The sequence below is a fragment of the Oncorhynchus keta genome, chromosome 14 (assembly GCF_023373465.1).
Source record: "Oncorhynchus keta strain PuntledgeMale-10-30-2019 chromosome 14, Oket_V2, whole genome shotgun sequence".
In the NCBI taxonomy this organism is placed as follows: domain Eukaryota; kingdom Metazoa; phylum Chordata; class Actinopteri; order Salmoniformes; family Salmonidae; genus Oncorhynchus; species Oncorhynchus keta.
The window spans coordinates 34,484,090-34,508,826 of NC_068434.1; the positions used below are offsets into that span (position 1 = coordinate 34,484,090).

The 24,737-nt window shown below is 41.8% G+C and overlaps 1 protein-coding gene across 21 annotated transcripts in view; it reads right to left on the reverse strand.

Moving 5' to 3' along the window:
* Nucleotides 1–24,737, reverse strand: part of LOC118393279 (protein phosphatase Slingshot homolog 1-like) — a 70,945-nt gene that overhangs the window by 33,110 nt on the left and 13,098 nt on the right. For 17 of the 21 annotated variants that reach the window (XR_008063959.1, XR_008063958.1, XR_008063951.1 and 14 more), the window contains exon 3: nt 2,366–2,466. Coding sequence is in view for 6 of the 21 variants with exons in the window: in XM_052461570.1 (XP_052317530.1) it covers nt 2,366–2,466 (101 nt within the window). In the remaining 15 variants the exon portion in view is untranslated. Of the gene's footprint in view, nt 1–2,365; nt 2,467–7,068; nt 7,460–24,737 lie in introns of those variants that run through there. The other 4 variants (XM_052461572.1, XM_052461575.1, XM_052461573.1 and 1 more) reach the window with 4 other exon arrangements.

Sequence of the window (24,737 nt, forward strand, 5' to 3'; positions counted from 1 at the left end):
TGCTACTGGTGCCTGTTTTGTTATTGAACTTGGTGTAGCCTGCTACAATACGCATGTCAATCTTTCCTGGCTGAAAGGGAAGGAGAGACTGACTTCATCACTACTTTTATTTATGAGAGGTATTGACATGTTGAATGCACCGAGCTGTCTGTCTAAACTACTGGCACACAGCTTAGACACCCATGCATACCCCACAAGAGGTCTCTTCACAGTCCAAGTCCAGAACAGACTATGGGAGGCACACAGTACTACATGGAGCTCTATTCTACATCAAGTAACTGACGCAAGCAGTAGAATTTATAATGGGGATCCATAATAAATACAAATGTACAGTACCCGTCAAAAGTTTGGACACACCTACTCATTCAAGAAATTCTTTATTTTTACTATTTTCTACATTGTAGAATAATAGTGAAGACAAAACAATGAAATCATTTTGTAAACAAAAAAGTTAAACAACTCAAAATATATTTTATATTTGAGATTCTTCAAAGTAGACACACTTTGCCTTGGTGACAGCTTGGCACACTCTTGGAATTCTCTCAACCAGCTTCATAAGGTAGTCAGTCACCTGGAACGCATTTCAGTTAACAGGTGTGCCTTGTTAAAAGTTCATTTGTGGACTGTCTTTCCTTCTTAATGCGTTTGAGCCAATCAGTTGTGTTATAACACGGTAGTTGTGGTACACAGAAGATAGCCCCCATATTATGGAAAATACAGCTCAAATAAGCAAAGAGAAACGACAGTCCATCATTACTTTAAGACATGAAGGTCAGTCAATGCGGAAAATGTCAAGAACTTTGAAAGTTTCTCTAAGTGCAGTCGCAAAAACCATCAAGCGCTATCATCAAACTGGCTCTCATGAGGACTGCAACAGGAAAGGAAGACCCAGAGTTACCTCTGCTGCAGAGGATAAGTTCATTAGAGTTAACTGCACCTCAGATTGGATTGCAGCCCAAATAAATGCTTCAGAGTTCAAGTAACAGACACATCTCAACATCAACTGTTCAGAGGAGACTACGTGAATCAGGCCTTCATGGTCGAATTGCTGCAAAGAAACCACTACTAAAGGACACCAAGAAGAAGAGTCTTGCTTGGGCCATGAAACACGAGCAATGGACATTAGACAGGTGGAAATCTGTCCTTTGGACTGATGAGATTTTTGGTTCCATCCACCGTGTCTTTGTGAGACGCAGAGTAGGTGAACAGATGATCTCCGCATGTGTGGTTCCCACCGTGAAGCACGGAGGAGGTGGTGTAATGGTGCTTTGCTGGTGCCACTGTTGGTGATTTATTTAAAACTCAAGGTACACTTAACCAGCATGGCTACCACAGCATTCTGCAGTGATACGCCATCCCATCTGGTTTGTGCTTAGTGGGACTGTCATTTGTTTTTCAACAGGACAATGACCTAAAACATACATCAAGGCTGCTTCAGGGCTATTTGACCAAGGAGAGCGATGGAGTGCTGCATCAGATGACCTGGCCTCCACAATCACCAACCTCAACCTAATTGAGATGATTTGGGATGAGTTGGACCGCAGAGTGAAGGAAAAGCAGCCAACAAGTGCTCAGCATATGTAGGAACTCCTTCAAGACTGTTGGAAAACCATTCCTTATGACGCTGGTTGAGAGAAGGCCAAGAGTGTGCAAAGTTGTCATCAAAGCAATGTATAGCTATTTTTTGAAGAATCTAAAATCTAAAATGTATTTTGATTTAACACTTTTTTGGTTACTACATGATTCCATATGTGTTATTTCATATGTGTTATTTCATATTATTCTACAATGTAGAAAATAGTACAAATAAATAAAAACCCTTGAATGAGTAGGTGTGTCCAAACTTTTGACTGCAACTGTATATAGTATTTTTTTTAACAAAACATAGGGTGTGGAAAACGACATGTTTAAAAATTGATTGGTCGAAAGAACAGATGACTTTTGTTGTTGTCGGGGACAGCACTACTGCCAAATCCTCAGTGTCCTGTTTTGATTGATATGGAACAAAAGTAGGCCTACGAATGAACACAACCAGCAGCCACACATACTGTAGGCCTACTTAACCACTAATCTGCCTAAGCTACACACGACACGTCTGGAACATGCTAATAATCAGCCGGACACTGTCCCTTCACCTCAACTCTGGGAGCACTCACTCATCTGATGTGCTTTCCAAGACAGCATGTAGAGACACTCATCAGACAAAGCAACAAATAGGCTAACCAGACAAAACCATAACAACACTCTGTAAGATGGACAGGGTAATGAAGTTAATTAGTCTGAGTTTTTGGACCATTTACCCACTTTGCCTGGCAGCCCAAACTTCCATCGGGTCCTGTCCTTTGGTTGTGTGGTAGGTACTCACCTGCATGTTTGTGGTGGGGATGTGCTTTCTGGTCCTGAGGACTGCTGCCCTGCTGCAGGAAGAGGGCGGCACCCTTCACCATGAAGAAGCTCTCGCTCAGGCTGCAAAAGAACAACAGATGAAGAGAGCAGTTAGGACCTCTGGATTGGAGGCCGACCGATTAAATCGGAATGGCCGATTAATTAGGGCCGATTTCGAGTTTTCATAACAATTGGAAATCTGTATTTTTGGGTGCCGATTTGCCTTTTTTTTTAACCTTTATTTAACTAGGCAAGTCAGTTAAGGACACATTCTTATTTTCAATGATGACCTAGGAACGGTGGGTTAACTGCCTCGTTCAGGGGCAGAATGACAGATTTTCACCTTGTCAGCTCGGGGGATCCATTCTTGCAACCTTACAGTCAACTAGTCCAACGCAATAATGACCTGCCTCTCTCTCTCATTGCACTCCACAAGGAGACTGCCTGTTACGCAAATGCGGTAAGCCAAGGTAAGTTGCTAGCTAGCATTAAACGTATCTTATAAAAAACCAAATCATCATCACTAGTTAACTACACATGTTTGATGATATTACTAGATATTATCTAGCGTGTCCTGTGTTGCATATAATCTGACTGAGCATACAAGCATACAAGCATCTGACTGAGCGGTGGTAGGCAGAAGCAGGCGCGTAAACATTCATTCAAACAGCACTTTCGTGCGTTTTGCCAGTAGCTCTTCGTTGTGCGTCAAGCATTGCGCTGTTTATGACTTCAAGCCTATCAACTCCCGAGATGAGGCTGGTGTGACCGAAGTGAAATGGCTAGCCAGTTATTGCACGCTAATAGCGTTTCAAAAGTCACTCGCTCTGAGCCTTGGGGTGGTTGTTTCCCTTGCTCTGCATGGGTAATGCTGCTTCGATGTGGTGGCTGTTGTCGTTGTGTTGCTGGTTCGAGCCCAGGGAGGAGCGAGGAGAGGGACGGAAGCCTTACTGTTACACTGGCAATACTAAAGTGCCTAGTATGAAATACAAGCAACAATCTGGGCAGACTGAGCCACATGGTCACTCAGTTCAGCACTGTGCAAACTGTTCCAGTTCTGTAACAGAACCCTTACACCTTTTCCAGCCCTATGTTAGAGGGAATGAAGAAAAAGAGATTAGGTAAGTCATATTTGGGACCAGAGAGTGTTTAATATTTGGCTTCGGGTCAGGAGGCACAGACAGGCACTGAGATGAGGATAAATCTTGGGTGTTGGCTGCCACTATTTCTGCGCTAAACCAAATAGGAAAAGTCCAGCTGTAAGACAGGTTTGAGAGGGAGCCGGAGCCTCAACCTATAGCAGCTATGAATCAAGCTTTGATCCTGAATGCTTATCTGGCCTTTTTCCCCTGCATAAGCTGCTGCATCCTGATGGGATCTGGCAGGTCTCTGCTGGCCCAGACAAATGCAAAACAGCTTGAATAATAAGCTGCAGTATTTTGTAATGCATTCCTCGGGGGCTACACACAGCATTTATATATGTCTCACCTGTCTCGGCTATATGTCAAACCTCTCGTTGACTTCCTAAGAAATCTGCAGGTGACAATTAATATACAGTGCCTTGCGAAAGTATTCGGCCCCCTTGAACTTTGCGACCTTTTGCCACATTTCAGGCTTTAAACATAAAGATATAAAACTGTATTTTTTCGTGAAGAATCAACAAGTGGGACACAATCATGAAGTGGAACGACATTTATTGGATATTTCAAACTTTCTTAACAAATCAAAAACTGAAAAATTGGGCGTGCAAAATTATTCAGCCCCCTTACGTTAATACTTTGTAGCGCCACCTTTTGCTGCGATTACAGCTGTAAGTCGCTTGGGGTATGTCTCTATCAGTTTTGCACATCGAGAGACTGACATTTTTTCCCATTCCTCCTTGCAGAACAGCTCGAGCTCAGTGAGGTTGGATGGAGAGCATTTGTGAACAGCAGTTTTCAGTTCCTTCTACAGATTCTCGATTGGATTCAGGTCTGGACTTTGACTTGTTGATTCTTCACAAAAAATACAGTTTTATATCTTTATGTTTGAAGCCTGAAATGTGGCAAAAGGTCGCAAAGTTCAAGGGGGCCGAATACTTTCGCACAGCACTGTAAAATGTAAATGTGATGGTGAAAGACAAAGTGGGGCTGAAGCTGTTCTCCATGCCAGCTCCAATTAATCCTTTTAACTGTGCTTTCAGAATGAGTCTCTCTCCAGGCTCATAAATCCACTTGACAGAAGGGCGGAACACATACCTAATGTACCCTGTTTGTGCAGTCTAGCAAACCAGCATGTCATTGGAAAGTACAGGTGTGATGAGAGACAGGAACAAAAGAAACACCTAACAGGAAAACTAGACAACACCAAAGCATAACTACTATTAAATGTCTAAACCAGTATTTCAGGTGAGACAATAAATGCCATAGGTTGTGCTGATGACAAAGGTCTGGTTGAAAAGGGGGTTAGCCTAAACATTCAGAGGTCACATATTTAAGCCCTGTGAGGGTCAAGAACCATCCCTGAGTCAGTCCACCACCCCCTCCTTCATTGTCTGTCCCTGACTGGACTTCCTGTGTCCAGGCCAGAGGAGGAAGAGGCCTGGCCCAAGCATACAATAACGCCAGGCTCAAAACAGGCTCTGCTTTGTGCCGACGTCACACTAAAATTACCAAATTACCCGCCCCCCGACCACAGAGACAGAGTTCCACAGTGACAGGCCCATGGGGGTGGCCGGCCACTAATCACAAGATCCTTTGTTTCACTTTGGACTTTTGTTTCTCTCCTATTTTTCCCCTATTCTTAAAATGTATGGGGCGGTGTGGAGACTCCTGTCAGGGAATGATGAATATGAGGTAGAACTGCAGCTAGCCAAGTCTACAGGAAGAAATGGAGAACCTCCTTCAAACATCATGTCACTCTGTATATGCAGTTACATTGTGGGAAAGCCACTAGAGATAATCCCCATCAAATAACCATGAATTCCACCTCCATCTAGTTTACCACTGTGAGCTGCCTTCAGCATTACCTGTGATATCTCGGCAGGACATCAATCTATTATAGAATTGAAAACATACGGTATTTCTCTCCTACTAGAAAACAAAATAACATTTTAATCTACACATAGTACATACAATGCTGTATGATCCATTGAAATATGCTGCATGCGTAAACCACAGTGAGGATGTGTTGAATGTGAACCGTCCTCTCCTTTCCTGCCATGTAAATCACCAGCATCTATACTCAGACAGTCAAATTAACTAGCTTCTGTTCTGCTCTACTCTGGTGTCTCAAGTCCTCCGGCACCCACCCTGCTATCAGCCTCTCCACTAACACCAGGACTAAAAATATATCTGCTATCACGGCACACAAAGACAACGATAGAGAGGCTTGCCAAATAGCCTCAATGATCCCTTATGATTATAGAGTAGGCCTACCTATTCTTCTGGGAGAGAAAAGAAGACAGGCTCTTCACTCTGAATGAGCAGAATTCATACAATCACAAGTGTATGACTACTTTTAGTATCAGGCTTGTTATGCGCATTAACTTGATCCCATGATTGCTCTTCCGTTCATCTAGGAAAGTTTCAAGTCAGTAGCTAGACTATATACATTCCCCACTGTGTGTACTTGGACAGTGGAGCAAAAACATTACATTTGGATCTATACTCCAGCATTTTTTGGAATTGAGATGAAATGTTTCATATGAGGCGACAGTACAGAAGGTCACCTTTTTTTTAAATGGTATTTTCACATTTCGTTTAGAAATTAAAACACTTTATATATCTAGTCCCCCCCACTTGAAGTCATACGTGTTTGGACAAATGTATTCATAGTATTAAAGTAGTCAAAAGTTTCGTATTTGGTCCCATATTCCTTGCACGCAATGACTACATCAAGTTTGTGACTCTACAAACTCATTGGATCCATTTGCAGTTTGTTTTGGGTTATGTTTTGCCCAATAAGAACCGAATGGTGAATGATGACTGGAGTAATTTTCTTTCTAAGTGAGTAGATAAGATGTTTCTGAACACTTCGAAATTAATCCTGATAATGTAATGGCACTATTAAAGAAAAACATCTTGAATAATGATGATTGAGGAAGTTACAGAGACTACAACAAAACATGCTAACCTCTCACATTACCAAGGGGGGTTTATGATCTTTGTTCCGCTTTAACCTTCACACTTATCATCATTCACAATTCATTCATGGTTATTCACAATCATGGTAGCATCCACATTACTGTAGAAGTGTTCAGAAATAATAAACATGACTCATATTACAGAACCCATTATTCACCATTCACTTCCTATTGGGAAAAACATCATCCGAAACAACCAAAACAAGCTGTAAAAATATCCACATTTGTAGAGTCACAAGCTTGATGTAGTGATCATTAGGTCCAAATACATACACAGGGGAGTGTAACATTTAAGATGGATGGGCAAGTTAGCAGGTATTGTTCAGATTATTTAGGACAGATTGTGTAACAATAACACAATAACATCCCAGTAGCTTTCCGAATGCATTTGTACACCACTGAGTTACCAGTCGTACACATCCGCACTCCTGTTTTAGAACCACACAGGCACACAGTTCATCTTATAGCATTTCTATTCTTGTAGATCACACACTACATCTATGAGGGAACGGTTTAGAAGTCCCCACCCACTCCACACAGAAGCACTCTGCTAAACTCACATGCAGCATATCTCGCTCTGGGTCAGCACGGCGTTCTCAACAAAATAGGGCAGCATCTTTAGCATAACCTCCCGAGGGGACTCCACCACCAGACGCATTCTGTTGACCGGCCAGAGAAATCACTAGCCTCTCCCATCTGCTAAGCAGCCCTTGTCTTTAGATCCAAGAAACAGAGTTGGAGTAAAGTCATGTAAAGAGAGAGATCGCGTCACGGACGGCCTGACCCAAACCCTGGGTGACAGACTTACTTAGTCCGGTCTCTTCTGTGAGATGTAGGTAGGCAGCTGCCTGCTGCTCTGTAGTAGCACTGAGTAAAGCAGTGAAGACAAGCCAAGTCAGAGTGCTCCTGCCTAAGACTTGCTGCTGCGCACTGTCTCCACCCGCAGGCAGAGGCTTGTGTCCTTCTGCCTCCCTCACTCGCTCTCACACGATCACAGAATCAAATTCCTATCTCTCTCGCTCGCCCTCTCTCACGCACTCTCTTAAAGACTCAGACTACCACACAATCAAACCTCGTTTCTCACACACATTCCAACTCACAGACTCAAACGTACGCACAAATAAACGGGACACTGTATAGCCATTCGTGTTTACGACTCAAGAGGATTTCAGATGTTGGACTACCTCTTTTCTCAGCATCAATTCTTCCCCGGCATGAAATCCATCCTTATTTAATCAATTCAATTCTAAAAAGACCACCAAACAATGTGTCTGTCCTAGTTCTCAGCTGCAGAGCAACAGGTTTCCACTTCAGCAGGGGAAAATAAGGTCCTCATCCAGGATCTTATACCACTGTCCAACAGAAACTCAGAGAATGGCTTTCTTTCTTCCCTTCACTGGGACAAGCAAAGCTTCTTGTTCAATTGCAAAAAAATAAATATATATGTCTTGATCTCCTTAGCTAGCAGGTTGCATGCCACCCAAGAAATCAACTGACTCCAAGCCAGCGCTGCCAGGGAACTCAGCTGGACCAAGCATGGATGGGGAGGGCAGCGAGCCTGGCACACACAGCTCTGCACAAATCCCATTAACCTCAGGGGAGGGACCAACCCATCTCCCTCCTTTAGACTGGCCACTGCCGCCTGTCACACACTCCCATTCCCATCTGTCCCACACAGTGTTATTGTTAGTCACTCCACACTTGTGTCATATATGGATCAGGGTGGAACTGGGGGTTAGGAAGGGAGAACTTTAGAAAGAGTTGAGTATGTATTAGGCCTATGTTATGGTGTGACTCCTCTTTTCTCCAACACACACGCAGACGCACACATACATACACACACACTCACTCGTCATTCAACTCATCTGAGAGGATTTGCTGGCATCGACAAAGGCAGGAGCTCTAGGACACAGATTTTTTAAAAACACCATCTCCTCGTCAAAAGGAAAATCTCTGCTGGCGGCCGAGTGGCGCAGCGGTCTAAGGCACTGCATCTCAGTGCTAGAGGTGTCACTACAGACCCTGGTTCGATTCCAGGCTGTATCACAACCGACCGTGATTAGGAGTCCCATAGGGCTGTGCACAATTGGCCCAGCGTTGACCGGGTTAGGCCAGGATAATAGGCAGTCATTATAAATAAGAATTTGTTGTTAACTGACTTGCCTAGATAAATAAAGGTTACATTTTTTGGGTTAAATTTAAATACCTAGCCAACAGGTTACGAGCTAGTAAACAGACCTCTAGCCGGAAAACTCCTTCAAAACTCCTGGAAAATTCATGTGATCGATATTTTCAGGAATAGTGAAAGGATTAGCCGAAGGAGGTGCTGTCACCAGCCCAGTGAGGACAGCTTTAGTACAGGGAGAACACAGGCCTAAACCATGTGACTGGGCACCCAGCTAACAATTCTAAGGAGAGAGAACATATTTGTAACATTACACGTAATGTTCTCCTAATGTTTGAGTGTCCAGTTATTCATTAGTAAGGGGAAAAACCTTCTGATAACATTTTTTGCATGTTTTGGTGTTACTTAGGAGAACATTCCCTTAATTTCAAGCAGAAATTGGTTACAATGTTCTCAGAATATACAACATAAATGTTGTAGATGGTTTTTATGGGAATCTGAAAGAACATTAGTGTCCAGTTCTCTGAGAATTAGGATAATATTCCATCAACGTCACATCAAACATACACAGAAAACGATTGCAATGTTCTCAGAATATAACATATTGACGTTATAGACACGTTTCATCAGAACGTTGCAAGAACATTCCTGTGTCCATGTCTTTATTTGTTCCTTAAAAAAAAATTCCCTCCACCCTTTTTTTATTTATTACTCCACATACAAACTTATCCATACGAACAATTTACAGACCCAAACAATAACTACATCTGCCCAGACCCACATGCTCACACCCGCATCCCTAGTGCCTGCATTATTGTTTGCCACTTGGCCTTAAATTGTAATAATTTGTTTTCTCGCCGCCCATACTATTTAAATAAAAAATAATTTGATTTTTCCATTTTGTTAATGATGGCGGATTGATTGATTTCCAAGATTTTAGTATACAGTGCATTAGGAAAGTATTTACATTTACATTTAAGTCATTTAGCAGACGCTCTTATCCAGAGCGACTTACAAATTGGTGCATACACCTTAGGACATCCAGTATTCAGACCCCTTGACTTTTTCCACACTTTGTTACATGTTACGCCTTACTCTAAAATTGATTTTAAAAATAAATCTTAATCTACACACAATAAGGACTAAGCAAAAACAGTTTTTTTTTTTAAATACAAAAAAAATACAACTGAAATATTACATTTACATAAGTATTCAGACCCTTTGCTATGAGACTCGAACATTTAACTCAGGTGCATCCTGTTTCCATTGATCATCCTTGAGATGTTTCTACAACTTGATTGGAGTCCACCTGTGGTCAATTCAAATGAACAGGACATGATTTGGAAAGGCACACACCTGTCTATATAAGGTCCCACATATATAAAGTCACTCTGACAGAGCTCCTCTGTGGAGATGGGAGAACCTTCTAGAAGGACAATCATCTCTGCAGCACTCCATCAAATAAGGCCTTTATGGTAGAGTGGCAAGATCGAAGCCACTCCTCAGTAAAAGGCACATGACAGCCTGGAAAGGCTAAGAAATAGCTGTGCAGCGACGCACGCTCCCAATCCAACCTGACAGAGCCTTAGGAGGATCTACAGAGAAGAATGGGATAAAAACTCCCCAAATACAGGTGTGCCAAGCTTGTAGCGTCATAGCCAAGAAGACTCGAGGCTGTAATCGCTGCCAAAGGTGCTTCAACAAAGTACTGAGTAAAGGGTCTGAATACTTATGTAAATGCAATATTTCAGTTTTTGTATTTTTAATACATTACCAAAAAAAAATTTAAAACCTGTTATGGCTTTGTCATTATGGGGTATTGCATGTAGATAGATGAGGGGGGAAAATATTTTATCCATTTTAGAATAAGGCAGTATCGTAACAAAATTTGGAAAAAGTCAAGGGGTCTGAATACTTTTTATTCAACATTCTGGCTTGTAGAGACTACTGCATCTTTCTTAGGGCGACTTTGGTCAGACTGACGATTTATAGAGTAACGATGGTAAAGGTCTGATGTTTAGACAAAGTGTATATTACCTTCAGAAGCATCTCTCTATCAGCGTGTTATATCCTTTTTAAAGCTCATGTTAATGGAATTCATGCTGTAGGCTACCCCGTTTCCAATAGCCTATCGTAAAGTGTTTTTACCCCGCTTATCCTTTTCCTTGTGGAAATGCTCCCATTATTGTTTGTTAATCGAGGAGAAAGAGAACAACATTTTTGTCAAGTGCAAATTCTGCAAAGGCTGCATTGATCTCTTCATCCAGAAACACAAACCTGAAAAAGCATCTAGAGATTGTGCACAAAGAAACAAAGCTGGTAGCCAAAGTTCCAGAAATTCAGGGAGGATAAATCTACAGTCGTGGCCAAAAGTTTTGAGAATGACACAAATATGACTTTTCACAAAGTCTGCTGCCTCAGTTTGTATGATGGCAATTTGCATATACTCCAGAATGCTATGAAGAGTGATCAGATGAATTGCAATTAATTGCAAAAACCCTCTTTTCCATGCAAATGAACTGAATCCCCCAAAAACATTTCCACTGCATTTCAGCCGTGCCACAAAAGGACCAGCTGACATCATGTCAGTGATTCTCTCGTTAACACAGGTGTGAGTGTTGACGAGGACAAGGCTGGAGAACATTCTGTCATGCTGACTGAGTTCAAATAACAGACTGAAAGCTTCAAAAGGAGGGTGGTGCTTGAAATCATTGTTCATTGTTGAAATCATCCTGTCAAACATGGTTACCTGCAAGGAAACACGTGTCGTCATCATTGCTTTGCACAAAAAGGCCTTCACAGGCAAGGATATTGCTGCCCATAAGATTGCACCTAAATCAACCATTTATCGGATCATCAATAACTTCAAGGACAGCGATTCAATTGTTGTGAAGAAGGCTTCAAGTCGCCCAACAAAGTCCAGCAAGCGCTAGGACCGTCTCCTAAAGTTGATTCAGCTGCGGGATCGGGGCACCACTAGTACAGAGCTTGCTCAGGAATGGCAGCAGGCAGGTGTGAGTGCACCTGCACGCACAGAGAGGCGAAGACTTTTGGAGGATGGCCTGGTGTCAAGAAGGGCAGCAAAGATACCACTTCTATCCAGGAAATACATAAAGGACAGACTGATATTCTGCAAAAGGTACAAGGATTGGACTGCTGAGGACTGGGGTAAAGTCATTTTCTCTGATGAATCCCCTTTGCGATTGTTTGGGGCATCCGGGAAAAAAGCTTGTCCGGAGAAGACAAGGTGAGCGCTACCATCAGTCCTGTGTCATGCCAACAGTAAAGCATCCTGAGACCATTCATGTGTGGGGTTGCTTCTCAGCCAAGGGAGTGGGCTCACTCACAATTTTGACCTAAGAACACAGCCATGAATAAAGAATGGTACCAACACATCCTCCGAGAGCAACTTCTCCCAACCATCCAGCAACAGTTTGGTGACGAACAATGCCTTTTCCAGCATGATGGAGCACCTTGCCATAAGGCAAAAGTGATAACTAAGTGGCTCAAAACATCAATATTTTGGGTCCATGGTCAGGAAACTCCCCAGACTCCCCCCTTGGTCAATCCTCAAGAGGCGGGTGGACAAACAAAACCCCACAAATTCTGACAAACTCCAAGCATTGATTATGTCAGTCAGGATGTGGCCCAGAAGTTAATTGACAGCATGCCAGGGTGGATTGCAGGTGTCTTGAAAAAGAAGGGTCAACACTGCAAATATTGACTCTTTGCATCGACTTCATGTAATTGTCAATAAAAGCCTTTGACACTTATGAAATGCTTGTAATTATACTTCAGTATTCCATAGTAACATCTGACAAAAATATCTAAGGACACTGAAGCAGCAAACTTTGTGAAAATTAATATTTGTGTCATTCTCAAAACTTTTGGCCACGACTGTATACACACTATGATGCATAAATATTTACAAGTGAAATTTACATATAAACAAAATGTCTGAAAAATACAATTCAAAGCAGCAATATTGACATTAGTCTACACTGAGTGTTGAAAACATTAGGAACTCCTGCTGTGGAATGCATTGCCTCTTGTAAAGTCCATGCCCTGACAAATTGAGGCCGTTCTGAGGGCAAAAAGGGGTGCAACTCAATATTAGGAAGGTGTTCCTAATGATGTGTACACTCAGTGTATATTGCTAAGAAAGTGAGAGTTGGGTGACTCCCCTAGCGGAACATGAACCCAGGCCACCAGAACCAATGACGAACGCCCTAACCACTGTCCCAATAAGGGGTATCTTTACAGCATGTGCTTATTGAGCCATATAGTTAGGTCCTGTCCAGAAGAAACCACAAACCTCTGTAGATACTTGTGTAGATCTGAAACAACTTGATAGGCGTAAGCAATATGGTGAACGCACTTTGAAGTCATTCTCAGCTCTGTTAAAAGTACGCTGAAGAAATTGTTTTATTGATCATATTCTGTGTATGTTTGGTTGAAAGTTGATGGAATATTCTATTTACCCACATAAAACTGGACACATGAATGTTCTTGCAACATTCTCATTTAATGAGTCTAGAACATAATATCTTGTGTTCTGAGAACATAGTAACCCCGTTCTTGGTAAGTTCCATTTGACATTAAAAGAACGGTCTCTTCAAAACATTCCTTGCACATCATGGGAACATTCCTATGAAAACATTAGCTAATGACCTAATGACACTCTTGAGGGAATGTTCACTAAAGTTGTCGGAACATTTGTTTTTTGCTGGGCATTAATACTAATGCAGCCAGATGGGCCTAGGATATGTTGGACCGGTCTGAACTGCCAGTAATCATCTCCTCTGAATCACCAGGTATTTGCAAGGTGTTTACACTCTGAAGAGGACTCTCCACACAGAGAGGTTGCAGAGGGGGAGTCACTACATGCCAGGTGGGTTATTCATGGATCCAGGGCTTGCTGCACACACCAGCACAATGGAAGTAAAGCCTCCTTTCAGGGCTGGCTAGCCGATATTGGTGTTTTCCCGCTGACACCACAGAAGGGGTAGGAGGTAGGGGGTATGGAGGGGGACCACCTCAACTAATCGGGTGTCAGTTGGAGAAGATGGATTGTAAGGAAAGGAAACAACGACATCAGCCTGCTCCCTATTAATAGGCAGCACAAACACACGCACACAAAAACACCTCAAAATCTAAATTCTTAGTATCTGTCCAACAACCACAGGTCCCCAGCCCACAATCCCCAAGTTCACAAACTAAATGCCTTGCTGACTTATTTGAATTGCATAAACCACTCTAGATAAGGGTATTTTCTAAGTAAGCAAACACAGCATGTTGCATCAAGTCAAGACCCGAGTGAAATAACACTTGCCAGACGGGAGTTCTCCTGTATGTGAGATAAAACTGTCTCTCTCGTTTGTGCAACGTTTCAGTAAATGTTCTCCCAGTGAAGACCTCAAACACTTGCCTCATTCTACTACCCTGTTTGTATGTTTGGTGAAATCTTTGGTTGGTACAGTGCCGTTGCTACCTGGATGTTACAGTGTTTATGTTGGCCCGCTACACTAAGGCCTGGTCTTGTCATCCTTATCAAGTCCAGCAGGGTGGGAGCAGCGAGTGCTAATACACTCCCACTCCATTGCAAAACTGCAGTAGTGGTGCCCTACATCAGTGGTTTTGATTCCCAAACTTTTTGTTATGACCAACCTAAACCCATTTCAAATATCTTGTACAATGCCTTCAGAAATTATTTATGCTCTTTGACTTATTCCAAAAAAAATTGCGCTACAGCTTGAATTCGAAATAGATTAAATAGGTTTTTTCTCACCCATCTACACACAATACCCCATAACGACAAAGTGAAAACATGTTTAGAAATGTTTGCTAATTTATTGAAAATGAAATACAGAAATACATAAAATGTACATAGATATTACATTTACATAAGAATCACCTTTGGCAGCGATTACGGTTTTGAGTCTTTCTGAGTAAGTTTAAGAGTTTTGCACATCTGGATTGTACAATATTTGCCCATTGTTCTATTCAAAATTCTTCAAACTCTGTCCATTGAGTTGTCAATCTTTACAACCATTTTCAAATCTTGCCATAGATTTTCAAGCAGATATAAGTCGAACTGTAACTCAAATCAAAGGGTATTTGTTACAAGTGCTGAATACAACAGGTATTCAACACCTTACAGTGAAATGCTTACTTACAAGTCCTTAACAAACAATGCAGTTCTAAGAAAATGCATTAAAACAGAAAGCGATAGGAATAACAAATAATTAAAGAGCAGCAGTAAATAACAATAGCGGGGCTATATACAGTGTGTACCGGTACAGAGTCAATGTGAGGGGTCACCGGTGTTGCGGTAGTATGTACATGTAGGTAAAGTTATTAAAGTGAATATGCATAGATAATAACAAAGAATCAGCAGTGTAAAAGAGAGGAGGGAGGGGGGCAATGCAAATAGTCCAGCCATTTTGATTAGATGTCTTATGACTTATACTAGAGGTCGACCGATTAATCGGAATGGCCAATTAATTAGGGCCGATTTATTTACTTTTCAACCTTTATTTAACTAGGCAAGTCATTTAAGAACACATTCTTATTTTCAATGACGGCCTAGGAACGGTGGGTTAACTGCCTTGTTCAGGGGCAGAACGACAGATTTTCACCTTGTCAGCTCGTGGGATCCAATCTTGCAACCTTACAGTTAACTAGTCCAACACTATAACCACCTGCCTCTCGTTGCACAACACAAGGAGACTGCCTGTTACACTAATGCAGTAGAAGCCAAGGTAAGTTGCTAGCTAGCATTAAACGTATCTTATAAAAAACAATCAATCAATCATAATCACTAGTTAACTCCACATGGTTGATGATATTACTAGTTTATCTAGCGTGTCCTGCGTTGCATATGCAAACAAAAGCACATTCGCGAAAAAAAGCACAATCGTTGGACAACTATACATAACCATTATCACCAAAGCCTTTCTTAAAATCAATACACAGAAGTACAGTGGGGTAAAAAAGTATTTAGTCAGCTACCAATTGTTATCAGGTTCTCCACTTAAAAAGATGAGAGAGGCCTGTAATTCTAATCATAGGTACACTTAAACTATGACAGACAAAATGAGAAGAAAAAAAATCCAGAAAATCACATTGTAGGATTTATAATGAATTTATTTGCAAATTATGGTGGAAAATAAGTATTTGTTCACCTACAAACAAGCAAGACGTGTAACTTCTTCTTTAAGAGGCTCCTCTGTCCTCCACTCGTTACCTATATTAATGGCACCTGTTTGAACTTGTTAACAGTATAAAAGACACCTGTCCACAAACTCCACTATGGCCAAGACCAAAGAGCTGTCAAAGGAAACATCACGCTTTGGGGCTGTTTTTCTGCAAAGGGACCAGGACGACTGATCTGTGTAAAGGAAAGAATGAATGGGGCAATGTATCGTGAGATTTTGAGTGAAAACCTCCTTCCATCAGCAGGGGCATTGAAGATGAAACGTAACTGGGTCTTTCAGCATGACAATGATCCCAAACACACCGCCCGGGCAACGAAGGAGTGGCTTCGTAAGAAGCATTTCAAGGTCCTGGAGTGGCCTAGCCAGTCTCCAGATCTCAACCCCATAGAAAATCTTTGGAGGGAGTTGAAAGTCCGTGTTGCCCAGCAACCGCCCCAAAACATTACTGCTCTAGAGGAGATCTGCATGGAGGAATGGGCCAAAATACCAGCAACAGTGTGTGAAAACCTTGTGAAGACTTACAGAAAACGCTTGACCTCTGTCATTGCCAACAATGGGTATACAAGAAAGTATTGAGAAACTTTTGTTATTGACCAAATACTTATTTTCCACCATAATTTGCTAATAAATTCATTAAAAATCCTACAATGTGATTTTCTGGATTTTTTCCCCTCATTTTGTCTGTCATAGTTGAAGTGTACCTATGATGAAAATTACAGGCCTCATCTTTTTAAGTGGGAGAACTTGCACAATTGGTGGCTGACTAAATACTTTTTTGCCCCACTGTATATATTTTGAAACCTGCAAAAATAGCTAAAAGAACAGCTAAAAGAAATCCAGGTTAGCAGGCAATATTAACCAGGTCTAATTGTGTCAATTCTCTTGCATTCATTGCACGCAGAGTCAGGTTATATGCAACAGTTTGGGCAGCCTGGCTCATTGCGAACTAATTTGCCAGAATTTTACGTAATTATGACATAACATTGAAGTTTGTGCAAGGTAACAATAATATTTAGACTTAGGGATGCCATCCGTTAGATAAAATACGGAACGGTTACGTATTTTACTGAAATAATAAACGTTTTGTTTTCGAAATGATAGTTTCCAGACTCTACCATATTAATGATGTAGTTACCTACCCTTACCACCTGGGGGCGGCCCATCAGGAAGTCCAGGATCCAGTTGCAGAGGGAGGTGTTTAGTCCCAGGGTTCTTAGCTTAGTGATGAGCTATGAGGGCACTATGGTGTTGAACGCTGAGCTGTAGTCAATGAATAGCATTCTCACATAAAGTGTTCCCTTTGTCCAGGTGTGAAAGGGCAGTGTGGAGAGCAATACAGATTGCATCATATGTGGATCTGTTGGGGCGGTACGCAAATTGGAGTGGGTCTAGGGTTTCTGGGATAATGGTGTTGATGGGAGCCATGATCAGCCTTTCAAAGCATTTCATGGCTACAGACGTGAATGCTACGGGTCGGTAGTCATTTAGGCAGGTTACCTTAGTGTTCTTGGGCACAGGGACTATGGTGGTCTGCTTGAAACATGTTGGTATTACAGACTCAGACATGGAGAGGTTGAAAATGTTAGTGAAGACACCTGTCAGTTGGTCTTACTCACATTGGCTGCGGACAGTGTGATCACACAGCTGTCTGGAACAGCTGATGCTCTCATGCATGTTTCAGTGTTACTTGCCTCGACGCGAGTATGGAAGTTATTTAGCTCGTCTGGTAGGCTCGTGTCACTGGGCAGCTCTCGCCTGTACTTCCCTTTGTAGTCCGTAATAGTTTGCAAGCCATGCCACATCTGACGAGCGCCGAAGCCGGTGTAGTACGATTCGATCTTAGTCCTGTATTGACGCTTTGCCGGTTTGATGCTTCGTTGGCGGGCATAGAGGGATCTCTTATAAGCATCCGGGTTAGAGTCCCACTCCTTGAAAGCGGCAGCTCTACCCTTTAGCTTAGTGTGAATGTTGCCTGTAATCTATGACTTCTGGTTGGGGTATGTACGTACAGTCACTGTGGGGACGACGTCATTGATGCACTTATTGATGAAGCCAGTGACTGATATGTGGTGTACTCCTCAAAGCCATCGAAAGAATCACGGAACATATTCCAGTCTGTGCTAGCAAAACAGTCCTGTAGTTTAGCATCAGCTACTGGTGCTTCCTGCTTTAATTTTTGCTCATAAGCAAGAATCAAGAGGATAGAATTGTGGTCATATTTGCCAAATGGAGGGCGAGGGAGAGCTTTGTACAAATCTCTGTGTGTGGAGTAAAGGTGGTCTAGAGTTTTCCCATTCTGGTTGCACATTTATGCTGACAGAAATTAGGTCAAACTGATTTAAGTTTTCCTGCATTAAAGTCCATGGCCACTTGGAGCGCCGCCTCTGGATGAGTGGTTTCCTGTTTGATTATGGCTGTATACGGCTCATTGAGTGGGGTTTTAGTGCCAGCTTTGGTCTGTTGTGGTAGGTAGACAGCTATGAAAAACACAGATGAAAACTCTTGGTAGAAAGTGTGGTCTACAGCTTATCATGAGATACTCTACCGCAGGTGAGCAAAACCTTGAGACTTCCTTAGATATCGTGCACCAGCTGTTTACAAATATGCATAGGCCCCCGCTCTGTGTCTTTCCAGAGGATGCTATTCTATCCTGCCGATAGAGTGTATAGCCCATCAGCTGTATGTTATTCATGTCGTCGTTCAGCCACGACTCAGTGAAACATAAGATATTACAGTGTTTAATGTCCCATTGGTAGGATATACGTGCTTTCAGTTCATCCCATTTATTTTCCAGCGATTTAATGTTAGCTAACAGTACTGATGGCAGATCAGCCAGATAAGCCACTCGTCGCCTGATCCTCACAAGGCACCGCGATCTCTTTCCACAAAATCTCAGTTTCTTTCTCCAGCAAATGACAGGGATGAGGGCCTGTTCGGGTGTTGAGAATATCCTTCCGTCTGACAAAAAAATTGTCGGACGGGAAGGATATAAAATTCCTCATCCAATTCGAGGTGAGTAATTGCTGTTCTGATGTCCAGAAGCTATTTTCGGTCATAAGAGACAGTAGCAGCAACACTATGTACAAAATAAGTTTCAAACAATGCGAAAAAACAAACAAAATAGCACAATTGGTTATCCCCTCCGGCGCCCTCATAATTTCAACTCGGCCACTCAGGAAAATTCACTATCTTCTTGGTAAGCAACTCCGGTGTAGATTTGGCCATCTATTTTAGGTTATCAGCCTGCCGAAAGGTGAATTAATCTCCCGGTATCTGGACGAAAGCACACTGAACCAGGTTTTCCTCTAGGACTTTCCCTGTGCTTAGCTCCATTGTGTTTTGTTTTGATTCTGAAAAACTCCCCAGTCCTTAACAATTACAAGCATTACCATAACATGATGTAACCACCACTATGCTTGAAAATATGGAGATTGATCCTCAGTAATGTGTTGTATTGGATTTGCCCCAAACATAACACTATGTATTCAGGACAAAAAGTGTATTGCTTTGCCACATTATTTGCAGTATTACTTTAGTGCCTTGTTGCAAACAGGATGCATGTCTTGGAATACATTGATTCTGTACAGGATTCCTTCTTTTCAGTCTGTCAATTGGATTAGTATTGTGGACAAAGTTTCTCCTAACACAGCCATTAAACTCTGTAATTGTTTTAAAGTCACCATTGGCCTCATGGCGAAATCCCAGAGTAGCTTCAATCCACTCCGGCAACTGATTTAAGAACATTTACATTTAAGTCATTTAGCAGACGCTCTTATCCAGAGCGACTTACACGCCTGTATCTTTCTAGTGACTCGATGTAGTGATACACCATCCAAAGTGCTAAAAAAAAAAACTCACCATGCTCTAAGGGACATTCAAATGTCTGCTTTTTCTTTGCAAGGTATTGGAAAACCTCCTTGGTCTTTGTGGTTGAATCTGTGTTTGAATTTCACTGCTCTACTGAGGGACCTTACTTGTATGTGTCGGGTACAGAGATGAGGTAGTCATTCAAAAAACAAGTTAAAAGTGAGTCCATAAAACTTATGTGACTTCTTAAGCAAAATGGGCAGTGAATACTTTCTAAAGGCATTGTAGAAGTTGTGGCCCATCAAAGACACAACATCATGTTCTAACTACAATGCCAAGCCCAAGAGGGAATGGCCACAACCCACCGTTTGTTTGTTAAAGACTGTGAAACATGGACACTTCACAAAGATTCTGTTGGGTCCCTTCTAGGATACTTCAGACATAGAACCGATACAAAGATGCCAGGAACATAGATGACCAGATGTTTTATGTAAAACATGTTCACAAGTCAGGTGGTGGATTGAGTCTCCACCTGCCTAATAAAACTCAATACATTGCATTAAACCATTACATAAGCAAAGGGTTTTTTGGCAGTTAAAGACATGCTCCGGTACTTTGGCGGCTAGAAAGTTTTTATTTTTATTTTCAACCTCCCGCTTTGGGCTGGATGTGTCAATGTGCAGTTCATACATAGTCTATGAGCAGAATTACTTTCTTACCTAAATTAGCCATGAAATCACTAGTTTAAAAGTGACTGTTTTCTGGAAGCCATTTGCCCTACATTTATCCCCATGTGGGCCAGCTTCCTAGCAATTCGAGTTTCAGCCATGGAGCTCCAGTCCCTCACCATTTGAGTGACAGCTAGCAAGACCGACACACAGTAGAGCGAGAGAGAGAATGACGTGTGCACACATCTGCACATTTGTGAGGTAGACGCAATTTTCGGGGACCACTTTGACTCATCGGTGCTACTTTCAGAACTACTGGTTAAAAAGTACAGTGCCTTTGGAAAATATTCAGACCCCTAGACTTTTTCCACAGTTCACGTTACAGTCTCACTGTATAATCTATTAAACAGTTTTTTCCCCCTCATCAATATTCACACAACACCCCATAATGACAAAGCAAAAACAGGTTTTAATATATAAGTATTCATTTACATAAGTATTCAGACCCTTTACTCAGTACTTTGTTGAAGTTCTTTGACAGTGAATCCAGCCTTGGGTATGACACTACAAGCTTGGCACACCTGTATTTGGAGAGTTTCTCCCATTCTCTGCAGATCCTCAGGTTGGATGGGGAGCGTTGCTGCACAGCTATTTTCAGGTCTCTCCAGAGATGTTCGGTCGGGCTCAAGTCCGGACTCTGGCCGAGCCACTTAATGTAATTGAGACTTGGTTTCACCAGACCAAAGAATCTTGTTTCTCATAGTCAGAGTCTTTAGGTGCTTTTGGCAACTCCAAGCGGGCTATCATGTGTCATTTACTGAGGAGTGGCTTCAGTCTGGCCACTCTACCATAGAGGCTTGGTTGGTGGAGTGCTGCAGAGATGGGAGAACCTTCCAGAAGGACAACCATCTCCACAGAGAACCTCCAGAGCTCTGTCAGAGTGACCACTGTGTTCTTGGGACCTTCAATGCTGCAGACATTTTTTGGTACCCTTCCCCAGATCTGTGCCTCGACACAATCCTGTCTCGGAGCTCTACGGACAATTCCGTCGCCCTCATGGCATGGATTTTGCTCTGACATGCACTGTCAATTGTGGGACCTTATATAGACAGGTGTGTGCCTTTCCAAATCATATCCAATCAATTGAATTTACAACAGGTGGACTCCAATCAAGTTATAGAAACATCACACGGATGATCATTGGAAACAGGATGCACCTGCAAAAGGTCTGAATACTTATGTAAATAAGGTACTTCTGAAGAAGAAATAGTGCAAAAGTTTCTAAAAATCTGTTTTTGTTTTGTCATTATGGGGCACTGTGTGTAGATTGCTGAATAATTGTTTTTATTTAATCAATTTTATAATAAGGCTGCAATGTAACAAAATGTGGAAAAAGTCAAGGGGTCTGAATACCTTCTGAAAGCACAGTATACAAAAGTACCAGAGAATATCTTTAAGCTGTGTAATATAGTGTATTATGTCCCATACTGAACCGATGAGACCTGGAGGCAAGACAGGCCTTAACTCATATCACACCGATGTCATTCCTGAGTATGTGCATCACTTTGAGTGCCAAAATTGAAAATTGCATAACCAGTCATTTCAGCAAGACATGACACCCACCATCTAAGATATATCTTAAATCATTCTATAGTTAGAAACATAAGATTAGTATTAGTATTCAATACATATAGTACAGGGGTTCCCAAACTCTTTTGGCCAACAACCCCATTTTAACATCTGAAAATGCTCATGACCCCACCACCCATGTGAAAAACATTATGTAATGAAAAGCCAAAGTTGACTTTTTTATTTGGGGTTTTCAAAAAAAAAAAAATGTAACAGTACCTCTGATAGTGTTCTCAACTCACAATCACACACTTTTAATGGAGGTAGTCAATTGCAAATTAGCCTGACATAATATATCTTATGTCACCCCCACTAATGAGATGGGTGTGCATGATGCATGTCACATCGGACCTTCTCAAAGTCAGGGGGCATCGTTGATAGTGCGCACCTCATCTCTGCTGTTACATCCAACCTGAATCGATATTTGGTTTTAATGCAGACGAAAGCTCTGAACCCAGCTTCACACAGATATGAGCTGGCGAAGAGTAGCCTACCATGAGTATTACGGTGCTTTCAAGACAACTGAGAACTCAGTGATCTTCAGGTCGTAAAGTCTAGAAAGAGGCCCGAGTTCCTGAGTTGGAATTCCGGGTTGGATGACCGTTCAAAACCATTTTTCCCCAGTCGGAGCTCATTTCTTTCAGAGTTCCCTGTTGTTTTGAATGGACTGAAGTCGGAGATTTCCGAGTTCCCAGTTGTTTTGAACGCGGCAGTAATGCTCAAAGGAAGACAGGGTATTCACTTTGAGTAAGGAACCAAAACTCCTCCGCAGTGACCCGTGAGTGCGTTGTCTGCAGCATTCGGTCACCCGTGACAGACGGAGCGCCATCTGTGCAAAAGCCCACCATTCGATCCCATATAGAATCAGTTTTTCGTCAATATAGCCACACAGCACAGTGAACATCCCATATGCCGATTCATACTTGGGAATAGTGAGACAGAACAATATGTCCTTGCGAATAGCATCCCCCGACATGTATTGCGAACAAAAGTCAATGCATCTCAGCCCTCACAGCTAACGTCCATTTGAAGAGCATATGCTGGAGAGTTTGAGTTGTTCAGAGTTTCCGCTTGATTGCTAGCAATAGCAAAAATTCTTATTTCAACAGTATTGATGTGAGTTTCTGTGCCTCTGCATCCCCATACATTGTTTTCACCATATCACTTGCAGCAGGTAATATAAAAGATTCTGCAATAGTGCGTGGTTTCATAAAAAATATTTAGAAAATCTCAGGATTTTGGAAATATTCCACGACCCCATTTTCACATCAGGCAACCCAACATGGGGTCACGACCCCTAATTTGGAGACAGCTGATATAGTACCTAACATCTAACTTTTTTCTAACAATGAGTAAAACATGGTAAGAAATGGTTAAAAGCCACCCACGGAACCCCACTCACACCAATCCCAACAAGTACGCATTATCAGTTCTCTATGCCTGACAAGTGGTATGGAGCTGTGGCGGTCATTACATTTTGTCAGACTGTTATTGTCATGCAAGAGTCTGCCAGTCTCACGGTATTTGACTGTTAATTAACATAAACAAGTTTAGCATCTCCATGCCTCCAAGCATACAAGCTGCATTCAAGCCGCTGATGTGCACCTTTGGAACATGTACATTTAAAAAGTCTAATAAATCTATTTAATATACGCCAGCACAAATCCATTATTTATTTTAGTCAGGTCTAAAGAAACATTATGATATGAATAACATGTATTTTGAGTTGGCCTACTGTATGTTATCTGGCTATGCTCCATGCCATAGGCTTGTTCATTTAGCTTACAAGATATATGCTTATAAATCCCATGCCATTATTTTATATTATATGGTTTTATAGTAAGAAGAATTGAATCAAATTGAAAATTATATTTTTCCCATTCTGGAGCAAGTGGGCTGTATGAATTGGCTGAGCGCAAAAGTGAACATTTGAAACAGGTCCTATACGCTAGATTTGGAGTTACTTGGCAACTTCAGTTGTGAATGATGCAAACCTTAGAATGTCTTATAAATCAAAACATATTTGGGCTGCATGATTGCTATAGGCTATTGATGATTTGAGAAAGTCGAGAGAGAAAAAGCTCGCACTCCATTCCTTGCCTCAGGCTGAACAGCTGTTCTCTCAACAAGCGATCATATTTTCACCCATCAGACTATTCTCAATGTAATCTCATCTTTACTAATTATGTCAAATTAGTTTAGATTTAGAATGGCCCATTATTAAATGGACAGGAACAAAGGCATGGGAAAAAAATATGTGATCCATATGCACTCAAATAGCAAATGAAGGCCGCGCTTTCCCGCCTGTCTGTTTTTCAATGAAACCGGAGAGGCAACATCAGTTGTGAGAAATAAATACAACACTTATTTCGTTTCACACTTTTGAGGAGCATGCTCTCGCTATGCGACAGGTGATATTTTGCCCAAATGCATGCGCTCCCCAACCCTATGCATGCACTCCTCAACCCTATTCCTGCAGCTACCCAAAGCTTCATTTGAAATCTGTGAAACCCATAGATTAGGGTCATGAATTTATTTAAATTGATTGATTTCCTTATATGAACTCAAACTCAGTAAAATCTTTTAAATTGCTGCATGCTGTGTTTAGATTTTTGTTCAGTGTAGTTCCATCTCGCACTCAGTGTTCAGTCTGTTTGATAGTTTCAAGGTCTGAGATGGCTTGTGACTAATGGGGGGTGAGGGCTAATAAACCAGTGGGACAGACAGGAGGCGGAACTTCACAGCAGAATCAGATTGTTCTGCCTCCATGCCCTCATGCAGTA